We start from the raw sequence: 16,644 nt of genomic DNA, 5'->3' as shown, positions 1-16,644 counted from the left end.
TACAGAATTGGGCTGAGAGCCACTCCATTTTCAATTTGCATTCATAAGAGACAAAAGCAAACATCCACAATGCCTGTTATTAAGTGTTATCAGTGTGCCAGGAGACTTTGATCTCTGCTTGCAACCCTCGCTTCCTTATTATATAACTCAGAAGTCACTTCCCAGAAGTATTTTTCTCTGGCAGTTGCTGTTAGCACCTTCTGTTGCTGTGCAGAGCTTTTGATTGCAGAGAGCAAAATTGACAGAATTTCTTTCTGAGAAATGCTATTTTAGCTAAAGGGGCTGAGTGCTTAGCTGGCTAATACCTGTCCAGCCTCCAGTAAAAGTGCTAAGAATCGATTTGGCATTTTAGGCACCTGTGGGCACAGCTTACAGGAGTGCCAGTGAGAACCAGCTACAAACCAGTCTGCCTGGCTATTCAGTGCCCAGTAAATTTCCTTTGCCTGACAGAGGTGGCACTTCCCCACTCCATCCAACCCCTTGCTGTGCTGCAGATCTGGGTACACCAGTCACTTGAATAAATTGTTTACACAGGAATCTGCAGAGGGTGTTTTTTTTTTTGTGCACCTAGACTATTCTAGAGAACTCATGTATATCCACAGAGTGCTGTGCACAGAGCTACGGAAGAAAAATTGGATCAAACAACAGCTTTGATTTAGAGTCCTCAGGAGGATGTTAATAAAAAGATTGATGAGGGGTAGAGGTCAGGCTGGGAGTGGAGGAACAGTGGCTGGCTCTGAACAGGACTAAGTATGGCACTGCTTTTGGAGTACTTTGTTTTATTTCCTTTGTTCCTTCAGACTTGGAACAGCAGCAAAGTGCTGCTGAGAAGAACTAGAAAGTGTATTTTTTTCAGATTTGGGTTATTCAACTAAGTTTAATTTCTACGGTTTTCTAACAAGACCCTTTGATGCTGAAGCCATCTGTGTTACACACCCAGAGCTCTGGTCTGAAGGAGACATGCTAGAGGTGCAGGTCTCTGGGTCACACTTCTGGGGATCACAGCTCAGCTCCTGCAGAAGGCAGGTACATCGGGCGCTTGGACTGCAATTAATTAGCAATCTGATTGTGCCCTCTGACTTTGGGTCTGACTACACATATCTGAGGAATACTGACTGGGGTCATTTTAAAAGACGACTGCTTGCTATCCAGACTGGAAAGCATACACAAAGCCTGCGAGCATAGAGATAACGCACTGTGCTTCTCCTTCTGTCCCCTTGCAGCCATGTGTGAGATGATCAAGATCATGCAGGAATACGGGGAGGTGACTTGCTGCCTGGGGAGCTCTGCCAACCTGCGGAACAGCTGCCTCTTCCTGCAGAGTGATATCAGGTGGGGCAGGACGCAGTCTTCCAGCTGCCTTGGTGTGCCCAGCCATGGGACACAGCAGGCTTGGTGACTGTGCAGGGGGATGCTCGCAGTTTGTGTTATCATTAGGTGGGTGTGTAAGGGACATTTGGATGGTGTTGGATGGGATTTTTTTTTAAGTGGAATGACCACCTAGATCCCTTGACACACAGATTTCTCTACATCTTTGAAAGGAAGCTGTTACCCTTATATGCTGAAGTATTGTGCACCAACTGGAATTCTTGTTTGGGCAAAATAATGGCAGCTCCCTGCTGGATCAACCAATTTGTGCACCTAGAGCCACACACCCAAATATGTTCAGTATTTATCTGGAAATAACATCTAGGGGAGATTGATCCTAAATTCACATCCCAGCTCAGAACTTCTGTACCAGCAAGGCAGACAGAGATGGCACTGCATGACTTTACAGGCAGGATTGCAGCAGAGCATGGCTTCTCCTCCAGGATGAGGTCTTTCCTTAACACTCCTATGTTGTCCATGCAGTATAGCACTGGACCCTCTCTACCCATCCCGCTGCTCCTGGGAGACCTTTGGCTACGCCACCAGCACCACCATGACTCAGGCCTCTGATGAGCTCACCCCCCTGCAGCTTTCAGGGCAGCTCAACAGCCTGCCTTGCTCCATGTCCTTCCGCCAAGAAGAGAGTACCAGCATCATCAGGCTTATAGAGCAGGTGAGCCAGGCACACCCCCCTTCTAGTTCTGTCTCTTGCCTACACCCGACTGCCTATAGCTCATGAGGAGCACAGCCAGGAGCCCACGTGAGCATTCTCGTTGAGCTGCCCACAGCAGGTTTGCTTGGGTCTCCTGTCCTTTGTTCAGGAAACACAAGAGATACTCTTCCTGCCTGCTCCTAGCAGTCCAAGGTGTAAGGGACGTTGGGAACGGTACCTTGTTGCACCAGGGCACAAATATCATTCAACTGGATTAAGTAGAAACTCAGAGATCCCTACCTGGAAAATATCAGTACTAGAGAAGTGTTACCCCAGAAGATCCAGGGGGTTTAAACTAACTTACCCCTTGGTTAAATTCTGCCCTTCTATCATCCCTGTATCTAAGCAGGAGACCTTCCCCTTTTGCTTACACTGTGTCCAGATGCTCTCCCCTCCCACTTCCCCCCACAGGCCACGTGTTCTGCCCCTGCCTGCCAATAATTGCTCTTGGCTGATAACTGCTCCCATCAGCGAGGGCTCTGAGGGTTTGTGCTTCCTTCCAGGCACGGCACGCAACATATGGGATCCGCAAGTGTTTCCTCTTCTTGCTGCAGTGCCAGCTGACCTTGGTTGTCATTCAGGTGAGTCCAGCCTGGCTGTGGACAGCATTTAGGTCACAGGACAGGAGTGCTAACAAGGATAATGGGTGGCTGTAGTGGGGCAGCAGCCTTCAGGCAGGTTTACACAGCACATTTGGGAAAAGTTAGAAACTGAGATCCCAGCCTACATTGTCCCTTCTCCCTCACCCTCCTGCAGAGGTTTCTCTGATCCCTTTTTCCCTGGAGAAAAGCATCCCTGCCCCAGCACCCCAAAACAGGTGGAGGGGCCGTGCAGCAGCAGCCTCGTTACCAGATCACCCCAGTGTTTGGGAGGAGGATGGTGGCAGCTGGGGTACCAGGACCATCCCACACTGCTCATGCTCTTCACTCCGGATTGTTCCCATCCAGTTCCTCTCCTGCCTGGTACAGCTGCCCCCCATCCTCAGTACCACGGACATCGTGTGGCTCTCCTGTTTCTGCTACCCACTGCTCAGGTGAGTATGAGGCAGGGTGGAATCTCCTGCCCACAGGATACACAGACCTGTCCCTCAGCCTCACCAGGGCCATGGTAGAAGGAAACTGACACCGCTCACAGCATGCTAAGGAGGCTGCAAGGGTTATTTTAAGCATCCGCTTTGACAAGGTGCTTGGAAACAGATAGGATCATTTGTGTAGTGCTGTTAGCCCTGCCTGCTGTCTGAGAGCTGCTATTATCTTGTTTGAGCCTCCAGCTGAGAATCATTTTCTGATTTTGACACTGTTGCACTGGCTGGGGTGGGATGGAGAGCACAGGGTGGCAGGCAGAGGTCGATATATACCATAGGTAGATTTTCCCCCTCACACAGTTGGAAGTTACCTCTCCCTGGCTACACTTGCCATACATGAGAACTTGCACAGCACATGCTTCAGGGAGTGGGATACAAGCACAGCTCAAGCAGTGGTCAGACAAGTGCCAGTGCTCCACTCAGAGGAGGTTCTTTGGCTTCAAATGTTAGCCCAGAAAGCAGTTGTGGTGCCTGAACGTGTTGGTAAATACTAACTTCCCTTTCTCCAGCATCTCACTCCTGGGCAAGCCTCCCCACAGCTCCATCATGACCATGGCAACAGGGAAAAATTTGACTTCCATTCCTAAGAAGGTAGGTGGCCCATCTGATAAGAATTGTTCATCCTTTCTTCTCTTCTGCTTTGTTCCCATGTTGATGCGTAGCTGGGGCCTTGTGCTAAGATGGCTTCCCAGCTCCCTTGGGAAACTGATCCATGGCATGAGCCACACTAGCCAAATCTCATCATGGTCACGAAGGGAATCCCTTAGTACCACTATGCCTGCAGGACAGGTCCACAGCACAACATCCCGAATCTGTACTGCAGCCTCTGATGGTTCCCGGCGGGGAGGTTGGGCCGGTGACGTGCCCGTGTCACTCTCCTGCCTCTCCCTTATCCACAGACCCAGCACTACTTCCTCTTCTGCTTCCTGCTGAAATTCAGCCTGACCATCTGTTCGTGCCTCATCTGCTTCGGGTTCACGCTGCACGAGTCCTGCAAGGAGGTGAACACTACCAGCCACAATCTCACAGCCTGCTCCTCCATCATGCTGCACAGGTGAGGAACCGAGCCTGGCACAAACCAACACCCTGCAGTTCCTCTTGCTCCTGCTGCTCCCAGGTGGAGCTGAGCCCCTCAAACAAGCTTTAAGCTCTCACATGAGCTGAGCTGGCCGTAGGGGCTGTGCAGAAGGCTGGGCTCTCCCTAGCCTGGAGGATTGCACCTTTGGGGCAAAGCCTGGCCTTGCTCAGTCACCTCCTGGTACCAGGACAGCCCACTTTTCTACTGGGAAAAGGCTCCAAGCACACATATAGTTTGCTCAGCTATCAGAGAGAGGCAGGGCTCTGGTGGAAATGGGTCAGACAGCGAGTCCTTACTGTTCCTGACTTCTTCCCCGTGTCCTCTCATTTATTAGTGATGCTCCTCGTGCTCCTGACTGGTTTGGGACATTTTCCAATGCTCTTCTTGTAGCCCAGAAGCTCACAGCTGGCCTGATTGTTTTACACACAGGTGAGTCTGCTTGCAGCACTCAGCACCCACCCCCCAACTCTAGGGGAAAACTTGCATCCTGTTTCCTTCTGTGCCCCTCATCATGCCAGAGGGCACAAACTGCATTAGAAGTGGGGACTCGGTTGGGCTTTTGACATAAAGCCCCTTGCCTTACTATACATTGCCCTAACAAACTAAAAACAGCACCTTCGGAGCTGAATTTCTCTCTTACCTGCCTGGCAAAGCGCTGGTTCCCTTCCAGTCTCAGCACAAGGGCAGCCTCCACCTTTGCCTTCTTGCAAACCAACTGGCAGTAGCCTGCAGTTCTACAGAAAAGTTCCTTGCCTTAAAAGTTCCTCCACTCCTGTTGCCATGTTGTGAAGCACCCCTACAGCTGGAAGGCTTTTTATCCCCTCTGGAGGGGAGGGGAGCCAGGCTCTGGCTGACCCTCATCACCTGTGCATGGTTGCTGAGCAGAGCAGCTCCAGCTGCTCTCGTGGAACCCTAAGGGGCCTCTGCTCCCTTTCCACCACGCCAAGTGGTGGCATGCCTTGGTGCCCAGAACATTGCACGTTGAGATGTGTAGGGTGTCCGGGTCAACAGGTACACCTCCTGATCTGAGGGGCAGCTGTTGCGATGAGGGGTAGTGTGCATTATTTAAGCACAGAAGGCTGAGAACAAACCCCGGTGTGCCTGTAGTAACGCTGTGCAGTACTGCTACCACGGCCCCCTTTGCATATCTGGGGACTTAGATTTTCTGTGGGGAGTCTGGTCTGGAAGGACTTGGAATGAAAGTTTGGTTTCAGGAACATAAACCTCATATTCCTTTGGGGCAATAGCTGCGGGTGTGTATTGTAAAGTGATGTATCCGTGTGTGATGCTCAGTAACCCCCTGCTCCCTCTGTACCCGCAGTTTTCATATCCATCACCCACGTCCATCGCACCAAGCCACTGTGGAAGAAGAGCCCCCTCTCCAACCGGTGGTGGACGCTCACTGTGGCTGTCGTGTGAGTATCCCCAGGCCCTGATGTGGAGGGGAGGAGGGCTCCAGGTCCTCCAGCACCAGTTTGGTGCCGCTGAGGAAATTCCTAATACATGGCAAGGGTTCTGCTGTGTTCCCTCCCAGGGAAGCATCCCTGGTGTAAACTCAGGGGTGGTACATCTGGGCCTGAGCCCTGATCTGCAGGTCCTGGGAAGCGTGTTCGCTCTGCTGAGATCTGCTCTGTCTGTCTACGATCCTAGATTGCTGGGGCAAGTGGCGCAGACTGTTCTGGACCTGAAACTCTGGGAAAACCTCAGTTCTCCGTTGACCTTTAACTACGTTTCCATCTCCCCTGTCTCATGGCTCCTGGGTTTTCTTTCCTTGATCCTGGTGGTTATCATCAACGAGATTGTCAAGCTGCACGAAATCAGGTACGGGGGTGGTGGGGAAGATGGAGACAAAGGGCGGGAGCCTCACTGCAGCCTGGCCTTGAGCTGCAGAGAAATAATGCACAGGGAACAGGGTGGGGAATAAAAAGGAAAAGATGATTGCATTGTGTAAATCACCTGGCCATTGTGTGCAAGCTCATGTCCCACCTCTCCGGGAGGAAGCGCAGGGGAGGAAAGAGGGTCAGGGGAGAGCAGGGGCGGTGATTGGGAGCAGGAAGGGAGACCGAAATTTCCTTATCTCCCTCCAATGAGGAGGAGACAGCCAAGGTCTGTGACATACCGGTACGGCTCGGAGAGGGCTGTTCTCTCCATCTTGTCCCAGGAGGACAGGGAGGCGTTGAATCACGGCGGAGGAAATACGTCTTCACACAGTGCCTGAACTGTGGGGCTCGCTTTCACGGGAAGTGGCCGAAGCCAAGAATTCGTAGCAGGCAAAGTGACTGGTGCTCTAGCACAGGGAGCAGCCGGAGCTGGGAGTTAACGCTAATGAGCATGGATTGAGGAAAGGCAGGGGGGTTACAGGGAACCGTGATGGGGACAGGGCCCTCATCTCTGTTCCTGGGAGGGGTTTCTGGGCCTTTCTCTGCTGTGTCTGGTGGCCTTGGATATAGAACTTGGGGTGGGGTAGGTATGAGACCACAGGGTGCTCTCTGGATTTGATTCTCCTCGCAGGGTACCAGAGGGCCCAGGTCAGGGGCTTCTCAGGGCTCAGGAACCAGAGTGGGGCAGCTTTGCCACATACTGACTCTGCTCTCTCCTGTCTTGTCTCCTCCAGGGTCCGGGTGCGTTACCAGAAGAGGCAGAAGTTGCAGTTTGAAACAAAGCTGGGGATGAATTCTCCATTTTAAAACCTCCCAACTTGAGTTCCCTGGGGCCAGGGGCAGACAGACACATCCTGCACTGGGAGAGCAGCTGCACCAAAGGCTCAGGGAGTTTCTTTCACACATGCAAACCAGACGGCCTCCTTGCAAAACTGCATCAGCACCTTCCTTCCTGGGGGCCTCAGGCAGGGCACTGCCGTCAGGACCCCCCAGCAGGTATGCAGCGCCTCCCTGGCCTGCCAGGGTGCTCTCGAGGGAGCCTGCAAGCTCTGGTGGCTGTTCAGGCTGCTCTTCCTTTATTTATTTATTACTAGAGGTTTTTGTTAGTATCATGGTGATGCTGAAATCAAGTGACTCCTTCCCTCTGTGTGAGCAGATGGGTTTCCTTGACCTGGCAGGAAAATCTGGGGCCAGAAGGGGAGACGTAGGGTTGCTGAGGCCAGAGATTTCTATTGAAACCCATTTTTTTTCCTTCTCTGCCTGCTTTCCTGGATGACGTGCATGTGCATGCTTGCGCGTGCCCTCACCTACCTCCATCAGCCGTCTCTCCTGCACCTCCGGGAGCGCTGGGTGCCAGGTGAGGGCTGGAGCTCACATTCCCAAAGGGATGCTGGAAGGGGTTTTTGGCACCATGCTCGAAAAGCCCCCGCGATGGCCCGCTTGTGCCAGGCCTGCCCTCTAGCGTTGTTGCTGTAGCCTCGTGCCAGCTGTCGAGTACTTCAAGAGAAGGCTGAGGCAGGGCTTTAAGGAAAACTGGCTGCATTTGGCCCTGCTTATAAGGTGCACAGGGAATCAGGAGGACAGCTCTGCCTGCTCGCATGGCCCAGCTTCCTCCAGCCCTGCTGATCCAGCTCGTGTATGCTTTCACAGCCCCCAGAGAGGTAGGGTTGTAACTGTCCTCATTTTTGTGATTTGCATTGCTGTTCTGCTTCAGTAAAATGCCTGCTTGAGAAGGCCACGGCAATATTTGTAGCTACAGAGAAAACCTGAGACCTGCCTTCCCCTGCCGTGGAGGGAGGGAGATGTCTTTCCATCTGCATCTTGCAGCTGTGACTAACACGGAGCTGGTGGGCGGCTCCTTTCCCAGCCTGGGACCGTGCTGCATCCCGTACCTGCTCTCCAAGGCACAGGGAACCCCCCCTCATCTCACCTTCCTGTGCTAGTGTTTGGAACTCTCCCCTTCATGCTTCTGCCCTCCTAGCTCTTACCTGTTTTTCTGGAGGTCCCTTCTTCATCTGACCTTCCACTGAGGGCTCTGTAAGCCACGGTTTGCCCCGGTGCAGCACACTGCACACAGTGCAGCTCCTGTACAGGCCCCAGCTGTACTGGGAGCACTGCTGCTGTTGGGGGCTGACCCTTGGGGGCCAAACAGGAGCACCCAGGCTTGGCTACTGGAATATTTGCAGCTGATGGAGATGCTGACTCTCTTCCTAGTTCTAAAAACTGGCTAAACCTGACAAATCCTGGCACAGTTTTTGCTTCCGATATTAACACTAAATACACGGCTGTTGTTTCCCTTTTGTGTCCGAGGCTACGAAGTGGCTGCTGGCCCTTCCCTGGCAGGCAGGGAGCTGGATGGGAACCCCGGCCCTCCCTGCTGCTCCACCTCGTCTTCCTTCCATTTCAGCAAACGCAGGGAGGACGCGCACAGCGTGTCGCTAAGCAATACCCTTCTGGCTGTGGGTCTGGCAGCAGCGTGGAGCAGGGGTAGGGCCAGCCTCTGCGCTCCGGGGACAGAGGGGGGCTGCTGGAGGGGGTCAGGTGCAGGTGTCTGGAGGCCTGGGCCCTGTTCCTGCAGCTGGGGAGCAGCTGCTTGGGCTCTGCTGCTGGCAGGGCTGGGAGCCAGGCAGGGAAAGGCAGGGCTGCCCTCCTGTAACGCGGCAATACCAGGCCAGTCCTGCTCGCAGTGGGTCTGCTCACCTCCGCCAGCTGGGCTGAGCTCTTCCTTCGCTCCTTTCAGGTCCGCAGGGCTGCCTGGCGCAGGGAGCACACACTGCCTTTCTCAGTCGCACTTAACTCACTGTGTGCCAGCTGCAGATCTTATCGCTGGCACTTGAGAAACCAGCTTGTCTTTCTGATGCCAGGGCCGGCTGGCAAGTGGGCCACGATCTCCTCCGTGGCCAAGCTGAGCTGCAGCCAGCGGCAGCGCCAAGCCACTCACTGCTATCCCCGCAGGGCAGCTTTCCCTTGACCTAGCTCTTGCTTTGTGCCACTTAACCGTTGTAGGTGATAAAAGGCAGCAGCTACCAGGGCTTCCTGCTGGCCACACCTTCCTCTAGAGGAGGCGACTCCAAGGTTTCCTTCTCTGGGTGATCACAAACGTTTATTTTCCTGCACCCTCCTTCCTGTGTTAGACTTGGAGGGAGCCAAGGCGTAGGAACGGAGCCGTTGGGATGGTCTCGCCATCGCCACCCTTCCCTCCGCCACTGAGGCACCTGAGGACCAGGGTGAACGGCTTCAGTCAGAAGTTTCCTACATCGAGATGTTTTTAAATGGTGTATATTTTATATTAAAATTTCGGGGATGTATGTAAAAATATTTGATTTGTATTAAAACTTGTATTAAAAAAAAAAAGCAACGAACCCTAACCCGCACACATCCACTGTACGAACGGCAATAAACGACTGTCTTGGTAACACCCCGTGAGAGTGGGAGGGAGTTTGCACCCAACAGAGCGAGGAGGTAAAAATGTGTGTGTGTTGGTCATGGCACAGGTAACGGGGCTCAGCGCTGGGCCAGGAGCACAGCCCGAGAGCTGGATTCTCCTGGGATCCGATCCTGGCGCTTTCTGCCAGTTTCTGCCCAGCCGTGGGCAAATGTGCAGCCCTGCAGGCCCCTGCCCACAGAGTAACCTCACTCACCTCCTGTGGCCCCAGTCTGGGCACAGTGCGTGTGGTTGCTGTGATGGTCGCTGCCGACTGCTTTGACTGCGGTGGGGCCTCGGGGTGAGCTGTGACAGGCACTGGGAGCACTGGAGAAAAACACAGCGGCGAGACGAGGAGGCCTGAGCAAAGCAGGACCCAACGCCGGGCAGAGGGGCACAGGAAGGCAGCGCTGGTCCCCAGCGTGCTCACCACCCGTTACTGTCACAATAGTAAGGCTCAGACTGAGCATTAACCTCGCTAGAGGCGACAGCAGAACTCTTACCAGGGAGATTATCTGAGGAAACCCAGATCTTAAGCACTCAAGGGGCAGGATAAAGCTGATCCTCGATGAAGTTCAGACAGAGCAGGAGACAAGCTCGTATGATTTGACACGAAGGAGACAACTAGGCAGAACTATCAAAAGGGTAAAATATGCCCCACTGTTTAATAGAATTTAGTCTTAATGGATGTTAGTGGAAACAAAACACATGATCAACACAAACAGAGCAGATGGTTTAAAATCTGTTGTCAGTCTGGTGATTACATGGGCTATTTTTTCCCTCACTGTCTTGCTGCACGGAGCAGGTGCAGCCAGGGTCAGTTAGTCCCAGTTGCAGTGTACATAACTTACACACCATACAGTAGCTTCAAAATAGAGATCTAGAGCTTAAAAAATAGTCATTCTTCTGCAAAACAAATGTTTAATTCCCTTATTGACAATGAGAGCAGCATGATGCCCTCAGGTGGCTCAGACAGCGACAGCTCCACCCCAGTGTCCTCTTATCCCTGACCCTAGAGTACAAGACTTGCAGTTCTGGTTAGTAAATATATATAATAAATCACATTTAAAATATATACATTGGCCTTTAAAAAAACATTTACAGTTTTATCAACATTGGAAAAAAATAACTGGGCTTGCCCCAGATTGACTTGTGAGAATAAAAATCAGTTTTAAAAGGTTTCTGCAAACCTTTCGTTAAAGTGCCACTGGTTGGAGCTATTTTAAAAACAGTCGGGCCCACGGCGTAGCACTTGCCTGTCGGACACGGTCATTTAAATACACTCAATGTGATGTATAAAACAGAGCAACCAACTGGCCAGGGTAGAGGTGTCTTAAATCGCCTCAAACTGACCTCAAGTCCCAGCCAATGATTTTCTTTTCTTTTTTTTTTCTTTTTTTTTTTTTCAGGGATTTTTCATCTTTGCTTTTCAGCCCAAAGCCAGGCTGGCGCCTCCCACCGGCTGGGCCCGTGGCACAGCCACTGCTGGAGAGCCCTGGGGACCCATCCAGGCGGGCTCCGCTCCTTCCTCAGTGCAGGGAGCTGCGAGCAGCCAGAGTCAGTCACCAACTCCCCGGAGGCTGGGGAGCACCCGCCTCTTTGGCCACCTCCTCCCTTTCCAGTTTGGTTTTGTGCGGGTGATTTTTTTATAAAAGGGGTAAGGGTTGGAATTTTTTTTCTTCCCTTCGTCTGGAATTTTTGTAACAAATGGCACTTCAGTACAATCTTAGGTTCCCTTCTGGTGCTCTGATGCTTTCATTTGCTTGGCATGCCGAGCGCAAGCCAAGTTTGGGGCTCTTGGACATATTTAGACATGCACTACTAAACAGATCCTGCTAGAGAAATCTGTCTTCAAGCTATGCAGCCGTTCCTACCGCTCGGATGCAATGAGCTATCACTGCTGTTCCCCTGCTGCAGCCACGGGGCTGTGACTGCATCCAGCGCGTATTTACAGTAGCTGTTGCTGAGCTGAATTCACCCCGTGCATGCGGGGTCACCTCTCCCGCTGGGTTTTAGTGTGGCGAGGAAGCCTCGTGCGCAGTCCCCAATGCTGCCACCGCCTAGCGACGCTCGGGGCTGGGCTTGTGCCAGCGCCTCCCTGCAGGGAGGGGCAGAGGGAAAAAAGGGGCACCCCCCAAAAAGAAAGGGAAACAGGGGAGGGAGAAAAAAGAAAAAAAAAAAGAAAAAAACAAAACACTAACCGCTCTGCTACTTCTTCCCTGGGAGCACTGGGGCAGTTTGTGTAGGCACGGTGTCAGCAGAGGGCAGCCTCAGCCTGGCAGCGCGATGCAGCAGGACACAGGGGCACACAGCCCTGAGCAGCCCTTGGTGCTGTGCAGCCATCCTGCGAGGGCCCCGCAGCCAAACTCGGCTCTGCGGGAGGGTGCAGGTAGCCCCCCGCGTCCCTCAGCTCTGCGGGCTGTGCCAGGCCCCTCCTGAGGGGCTGCGGGTCCCACCGAGGGATTTCGGTCCGCTCGGATTACACGCTGCCCGACGCTGATGCGTTTGGAAAAAGCAACACAAAAAGCAGGGAGGTTCCTTCTCACTCCGTAAGCTGCCAAATCGCGACAAGCCCTGGCTTTTAGCTGCTGTCAGGCCCTGCCGGGGCTGGGATCTGCTCAGTAAACAGCCAGCTCCATGGCGGCTGCCCAGGGAGGTCTTTCCTTTGACACATTGTTGGCAGGGGATAAATAATGAGAGGCAGGACTGGGCAACGCAGTGTGGAAAGAAAAAGGTCCCTTGTGGAGGCTCCTCAGCGCTGTGCGAGGGCTTCTCTGCGGCCTCCGGGACCACAGGCGCAGCCCCTCGGGGCTCTCCTCCTGCTGCCAGTCCGGTGGGAAACGCCTGACCCCCGCGGCTGGGCCGGGGCGTGCGACATGGAGCCGGGGGGCTCTGGGGCCGGTGACACGGGGCGGGTGAGGAGGGGCGGCCACGTTCCCGGCCACGGTGCAAAGTGCAGGGAGGGAGGTGGCTGGAGAGACCTGGAGGCACCGAGCGGCGCTGGATCCGCTCTCCCCCCGTCACCACGGGCACTGGCAGAGCAGCCGGAGGCGGGGAAGGGAAGGAGGGAGCAAGGCTCAGTCCAGCATCGCGTCCAGCTGGTCGGCCAGGTCATCGAACATGTTGCTGATGTCCTCCAGGATGTTCTTGGCCGAGTGCACGGCCCCGGGGGGGCTGGGGAGGGAAGGGAGAGCTGGTTAAATGCTGCCCCGACGCCTGAGGTGCCGCCTGCCAGGGCTGGAGGCTGCCAGCTCTTTGCCTGCCCCCGCTGGGGGCTCCCCAGTTTCGCTCCCCAGGATCTCACCCCGCGTTTGCCTCTCCCCCAGCGCCACCTCACCTCTCCACCTCCTCCGCTGTGATCTTCTTCTCGGCTGCCTGCAGCGCAGCAGCCAGGCTGCAGTTGGTGTGCTCCAGCCGCTGCTGGGCCAGGGCGGTCCCTGGGGCAGTGGCCAAAGGCTTCGCCGACACCTTGCTGCTGGCCTCCAGTGTCAGAGGGCTGGGAGCAGCCAGGGACCCGACCACATCTGGCACCGCCTCGGGGGCTGCCCAGGGAGCGACGGTGTGGCGGGAGGGCTGCAGGACCTGCTGGTAGATGGTCTTGGGCCCGGAGAACACCAGCTTGGTGGACGCCACCGAGGTGTGCTTGGTGGGGACGTCTGCAAGGGAAGAAGCCTCGTGGCACGCGCTGGCACGGGTCCCCCTCGCCTCCTGGCCAGCCGAGGATGCTGTCCTGCCCCAGCAGGGGAAGGAGGGAGCCTCAGGCCCTGCCACTGCCTCACAGAGACCCCCCCGAGTCCCTGTACCTGGAGCAGGCGTCCTCACCACGGCAGTGCCAAGCAGTTCCGTGGGGCTGGGGGCTTTGGTGGGGCTTGGCGTCTTCTTGATCCCCTTCTCCAGCGACAAGATGCTCTTCTCTATCTCGGCGATCCTGAACTCCACGCTGTCGTCATCAAAGGTGTCTCCAGCCAGCCCGGCCCGTGGTGCCAGCCCAGTGGTGGGGCCCACGATGCTCACAGCCTGGGCCTGGGCGTACTGGGGCGCGGGGCTGCCGCCCACCTCCGCCTGCCCCGCCAGGCTGAACGCCTTCAGCACAGCCTGCAGCGGCTCCCGCTCCTTGAAGCGGGGCCGGCGCTTCACCGTGTCCGACTCGGTGAGGTTGAACTCCAGCACGGGCGGCTCCTTGGTGGCGGCAGGTGCTGCTGGCTCCTTCCCAGCGGAGCACGGGGGCTCTGCAGGCTGGGAACTGGGCTCTGCGTCCTGCACTGCCGTGTCGGCCTTGGGGTGCCCAGCAGGCTTCGGCCGCTGCTTGATGGTTAAGTTGCCTTCTTCTGCGAAGGGGATGCACTCGCTGGAGCTGTTCTGGGAGGATGAGGAGACCTCGGGCTTGGCCTCCTCCTCCGTGTCTGAGCAGGCGTCCTCCCGCCCGACCTGCACAGCCTCCGTCATGGGAGCGCTGGGCTCACTCAGTGTCCGTCTCCGCGGCTTGCTGCTCTCAAAGGCGTCCCTGCCAGCGTCAGCAAGCACGGTGCTGCCGCTGTCACCCCCATCGTAGGACCGATCGTCCACACTGGCCCTAGAGAGAGAGTCCTGAGCCACATGCAGCGGTTTTGGGGCCAGGAGGGGCTTGGGTGGGCTCGCCCCGGGTGTCCCCTCCAGTGCAGCTGCCAGGCTCCTCACTGTCCTGCTGCGACTGGTGTCACTGGGGCTGGCGCCCGCATCGACCATGTCCTGGGGGACAGGAGACTGCTGCTCGGGGTCGGGGGGCTGCTCGCCGTTCGCTTCGGTGGCGGGGGTGCTGGAGACAGAACTGAGACGCTTGGGAGGTGGCGGCGGGGGTCCCTTGCGCTTGGCCCGGATGGCGAAGGACTGGCTGCGGGTCACTTTGGCCTCCGCCTGCAGGCAGGCCCGCGGCATCTGGCTGCGGCCCGGCCGCCGCGTCAGGGTGGCATAGGAGCCCAGGGTGCTGGTGGGCACCCCCTCCTCCTCTTCGTGCTCTCCATCTGACAGCGCGTAGCGGTTCAGGCTGTGCGAGCGCTTCTTGTACTTGAAGCCTTCGCCCCCGTTGTGCTGCTCCCCTGCCTGCCAGGTGCCCGGGGCCGCAGCAGCCTTGGGCGGCTCGGTGGGGCTGCACTGGCTGTGCAGGTAGGAGAAAGCTTTTTGGGCTGATGTCTGCAGGCTGCTCTTCTGCCCAGAAGGGAAGGAGGGGTAGGGGTGTGCCAGGGTCTTGGGCTGCTCGGCCCCCAGGAGGGAAGGGGCCGTCGGGGATTTCAAGGAGACGTGCGGGTACATGAAGACATACGGGGCCGTCCCCTTGCTGGGGGTCTGGGGAGGCGTACAAGGGGTGACCGCTGGTGGTCCTGCAGGGCCAGCACCTTTCTGAGCTGCTGGCCGAGCGTACTGATCCGTGCCTTCAGGCAGGTTCCTCTCCTTGAGAGGGCTGCCCCCGCTGCCGTTGGTGTAGCCGTTCAGCCCCTCGGGGGAGACGAGCTTCCCAAAGGGCTCGGGGCTGGGCTGTCCCGGCAGGCTGGCCGGGCTCTCCTTGCTGCGGGGCGGCGCGCAGGACTGCCCGCTGCTGCTGCTGCTCTCCCCGCTGCCCAGGCTCTCCTGCGAGGGGCTGGAGAGGTGCCGGGACAAAACATTGTCCTGCGAGTGCCCTGAGCCCCGGGAGCGCACCCCGATGCTCTCCTGGCTCCGCGACATTCCCTGGCTGTTCTTGATGCTGAGCGTCTCGTGGCAGCTGTTGGACATGGCTGTCTGGAGCTCGTAGCTGAGCTCGCTGTCCTGGAATGTTGTCATTTTGGGAGTGTGTGGGGACTGGCATTCCCCGTTCTCCAGCGACTCAATGGTGACAATGTCCAGGGCTCCGGGGACTTTGCGTCTTGCCAGCGTGGTTTCCGCTTGGTTGAGGCTTTTGCGGAGGTCTCTGAGCTTCTTGACGGCCAGCATGATCTTCTTCTGGTGGCCTGTGGGAGAGGGGCAACAGGAAAGGGGCATTAAATTGGCTCCTAAAAAGGCCTCTTGGCCAAGAAAAGCCACAGTCATGTCATCAACCAAGCCAAAGACATCCAGGTTATCCAAACCCTGCCACGGGAGGAGACAAACTGCCAACATCCACCCAGCTCAGCCTGGCTCCAGCCTGCTCAGGGCAGTCCTTGGGGATGGCCCTGATCTGCCCTTTCTGGGTGCACAGGACATGCCCGAGGGATGTCAGGGCACGGGGACAGGACACTTGGCTGCCCTGGGCCACCCCAGCACCGCAGCAGGGACTCACCCAGTTTGTTGATGCCGATTTCTTGCAGATCCTCCCACGTCAGGTCCGTGACGATGGTGATGGAGTCGTAGCCGTTGTTCACCAGCTTTTTGTGGTACTGGGGCAAGCCGATGGCACTGAGCCAATCCATCAGGTCAGCCTGCGAAGAGCATGGAGATGCTGCCGTGAGCAGCAAGGGACAGGCGGTGCCTTCATCCATCCCCTCCCTGCCCCTGGCCAGGAGCCTGCTTCTTGGGGGTCTCTCTGGCCACTTCAGAGCTCATTTACTCATCAGCAGCCCCCATCCTGTCCTGGGGGATGCAGCTCTGAGAAAAGGGGGTGGCACAGAGCAAAGCCCCGGTGCCAGGGACTCACCGGGATGTAGTTGGGCAGCCACTCGGCGATGCTGAGCTGCCCGATCTCAGTGGAGATCTTCTTCCTGTGGCCCGGTTTGGTCACGCCGATGGCTGTCAGATCCTAATGCAAGCAGAGCGGGGCCGCAGTCAGCAGCGGCACGGGGAGAGTGGAGCAGTGGGCACCCACCACCGGCAGCTCAGGGGGCGCAGGGAAGGCCCTGCCTTACCTCGGGGGTCATGCGGCTGATGGTGGGGACATCGTAGCCGGCGTTGAGGAAGTTGGCAGTGTACGACTCGAGCTGGAACTCCCTCAGCCAGTTGTAAATGGCTTCTGCGTCCTGGGGAGAGGACGAGGCAAAGAGCAGCCTGTGACTGCGGCTGCAGGGCCTGGAAGGACCTGACTGCTTGGGGCATGACAGCAGGACCTTCTTGGGCAAGACCCACTTGGCCCCAGCATCCCCAAGACCCAGTCCCATGTGCCCAGCGCAGAAA

General features: G+C 56.4%; 2 protein-coding genes and 1 long non-coding RNA gene across 16 annotated transcripts in view; 1 reads left to right on the top strand and 2 right to left on the bottom strand.

Moving 5' to 3' along the window:
* The window catches only part of TMEM94 (transmembrane protein 94), a 50,246-nt gene extending 40,706 nt beyond the window's left edge, over window positions 1–9,540 (top strand). For all 9 annotated transcript variants that reach the window (XM_072025849.1, XM_027471487.3, XM_027471488.3 and 6 more), the window contains 10 exons: window positions 1,224–1,332; window positions 1,852–2,041; window positions 2,584–2,661; window positions 3,028–3,113; window positions 3,674–3,755; window positions 4,064–4,218; window positions 4,577–4,671; window positions 5,564–5,657; window positions 5,893–6,063; window positions 6,857–9,540. In XM_072025849.1, the coding sequence (XP_071881950.1) occupies window positions 1,224–1,332; window positions 1,852–2,041; window positions 2,584–2,661; window positions 3,028–3,113; window positions 3,674–3,755; window positions 4,064–4,218; window positions 4,577–4,671; window positions 5,564–5,657; window positions 5,893–6,063; window positions 6,857–6,929 (1,133 nt within the window). In that variant the 3' untranslated portion in view covers window positions 6,930–9,540. The remainder of the gene's footprint in view (window positions 1–1,223; window positions 1,333–1,851; window positions 2,042–2,583; window positions 2,662–3,027; window positions 3,114–3,673; window positions 3,756–4,063; window positions 4,219–4,576; window positions 4,672–5,563; window positions 5,658–5,892; window positions 6,064–6,856) is intronic.
* LOC113845543 (uncharacterized) lies at window positions 2,536–5,023 on the bottom strand. The gene is made up of 2 exons (XR_003501200.3): window positions 4,883–5,023; window positions 2,536–4,155 (listed from the first exon to the last, which is right to left on the bottom strand). It is a non-coding gene; the product is annotated as an uncharacterized lncRNA (long non-coding RNA).
* Window positions 9,541–10,181: 641 nt separating the features above from the next.
* CASKIN2 (CASK interacting protein 2) overlaps window positions 10,182–16,644 on the bottom strand; it is a 32,808-nt gene continuing 26,345 nt past the window's right edge. For 5 of the 6 annotated variants that reach the window (XM_027471486.3, XM_072025847.1, XM_072025845.1 and 2 more), the window contains 5 exons: window positions 16,380–16,490; window positions 16,172–16,273; window positions 15,818–15,956; window positions 12,884–15,509; window positions 10,182–12,720 (listed from right to left, as the gene is read on the bottom strand). In XM_027471486.3, the coding sequence (XP_027327287.3) occupies window positions 12,624–12,720; window positions 12,884–15,509; window positions 15,818–15,956; window positions 16,172–16,273; window positions 16,380–16,490 (3,075 nt within the window). In that variant the 3' untranslated portion in view covers window positions 10,182–12,623. The remainder of the gene's footprint in view (window positions 12,721–12,883; window positions 15,510–15,817; window positions 15,957–16,171; window positions 16,274–16,379; window positions 16,491–16,644) is intronic. The other variant, XM_038165510.2, reaches the window with a different exon arrangement.

Source organism: Anas platyrhynchos, chromosome 19 (genome assembly GCF_047663525.1).
Source record: "Anas platyrhynchos isolate ZD024472 breed Pekin duck chromosome 19, IASCAAS_PekinDuck_T2T, whole genome shotgun sequence".
In the NCBI taxonomy this organism is placed as follows: domain Eukaryota; kingdom Metazoa; phylum Chordata; class Aves; order Anseriformes; family Anatidae; genus Anas; species Anas platyrhynchos.
This window is presented reverse-complemented; position numbering and strand designations above follow the sequence as displayed.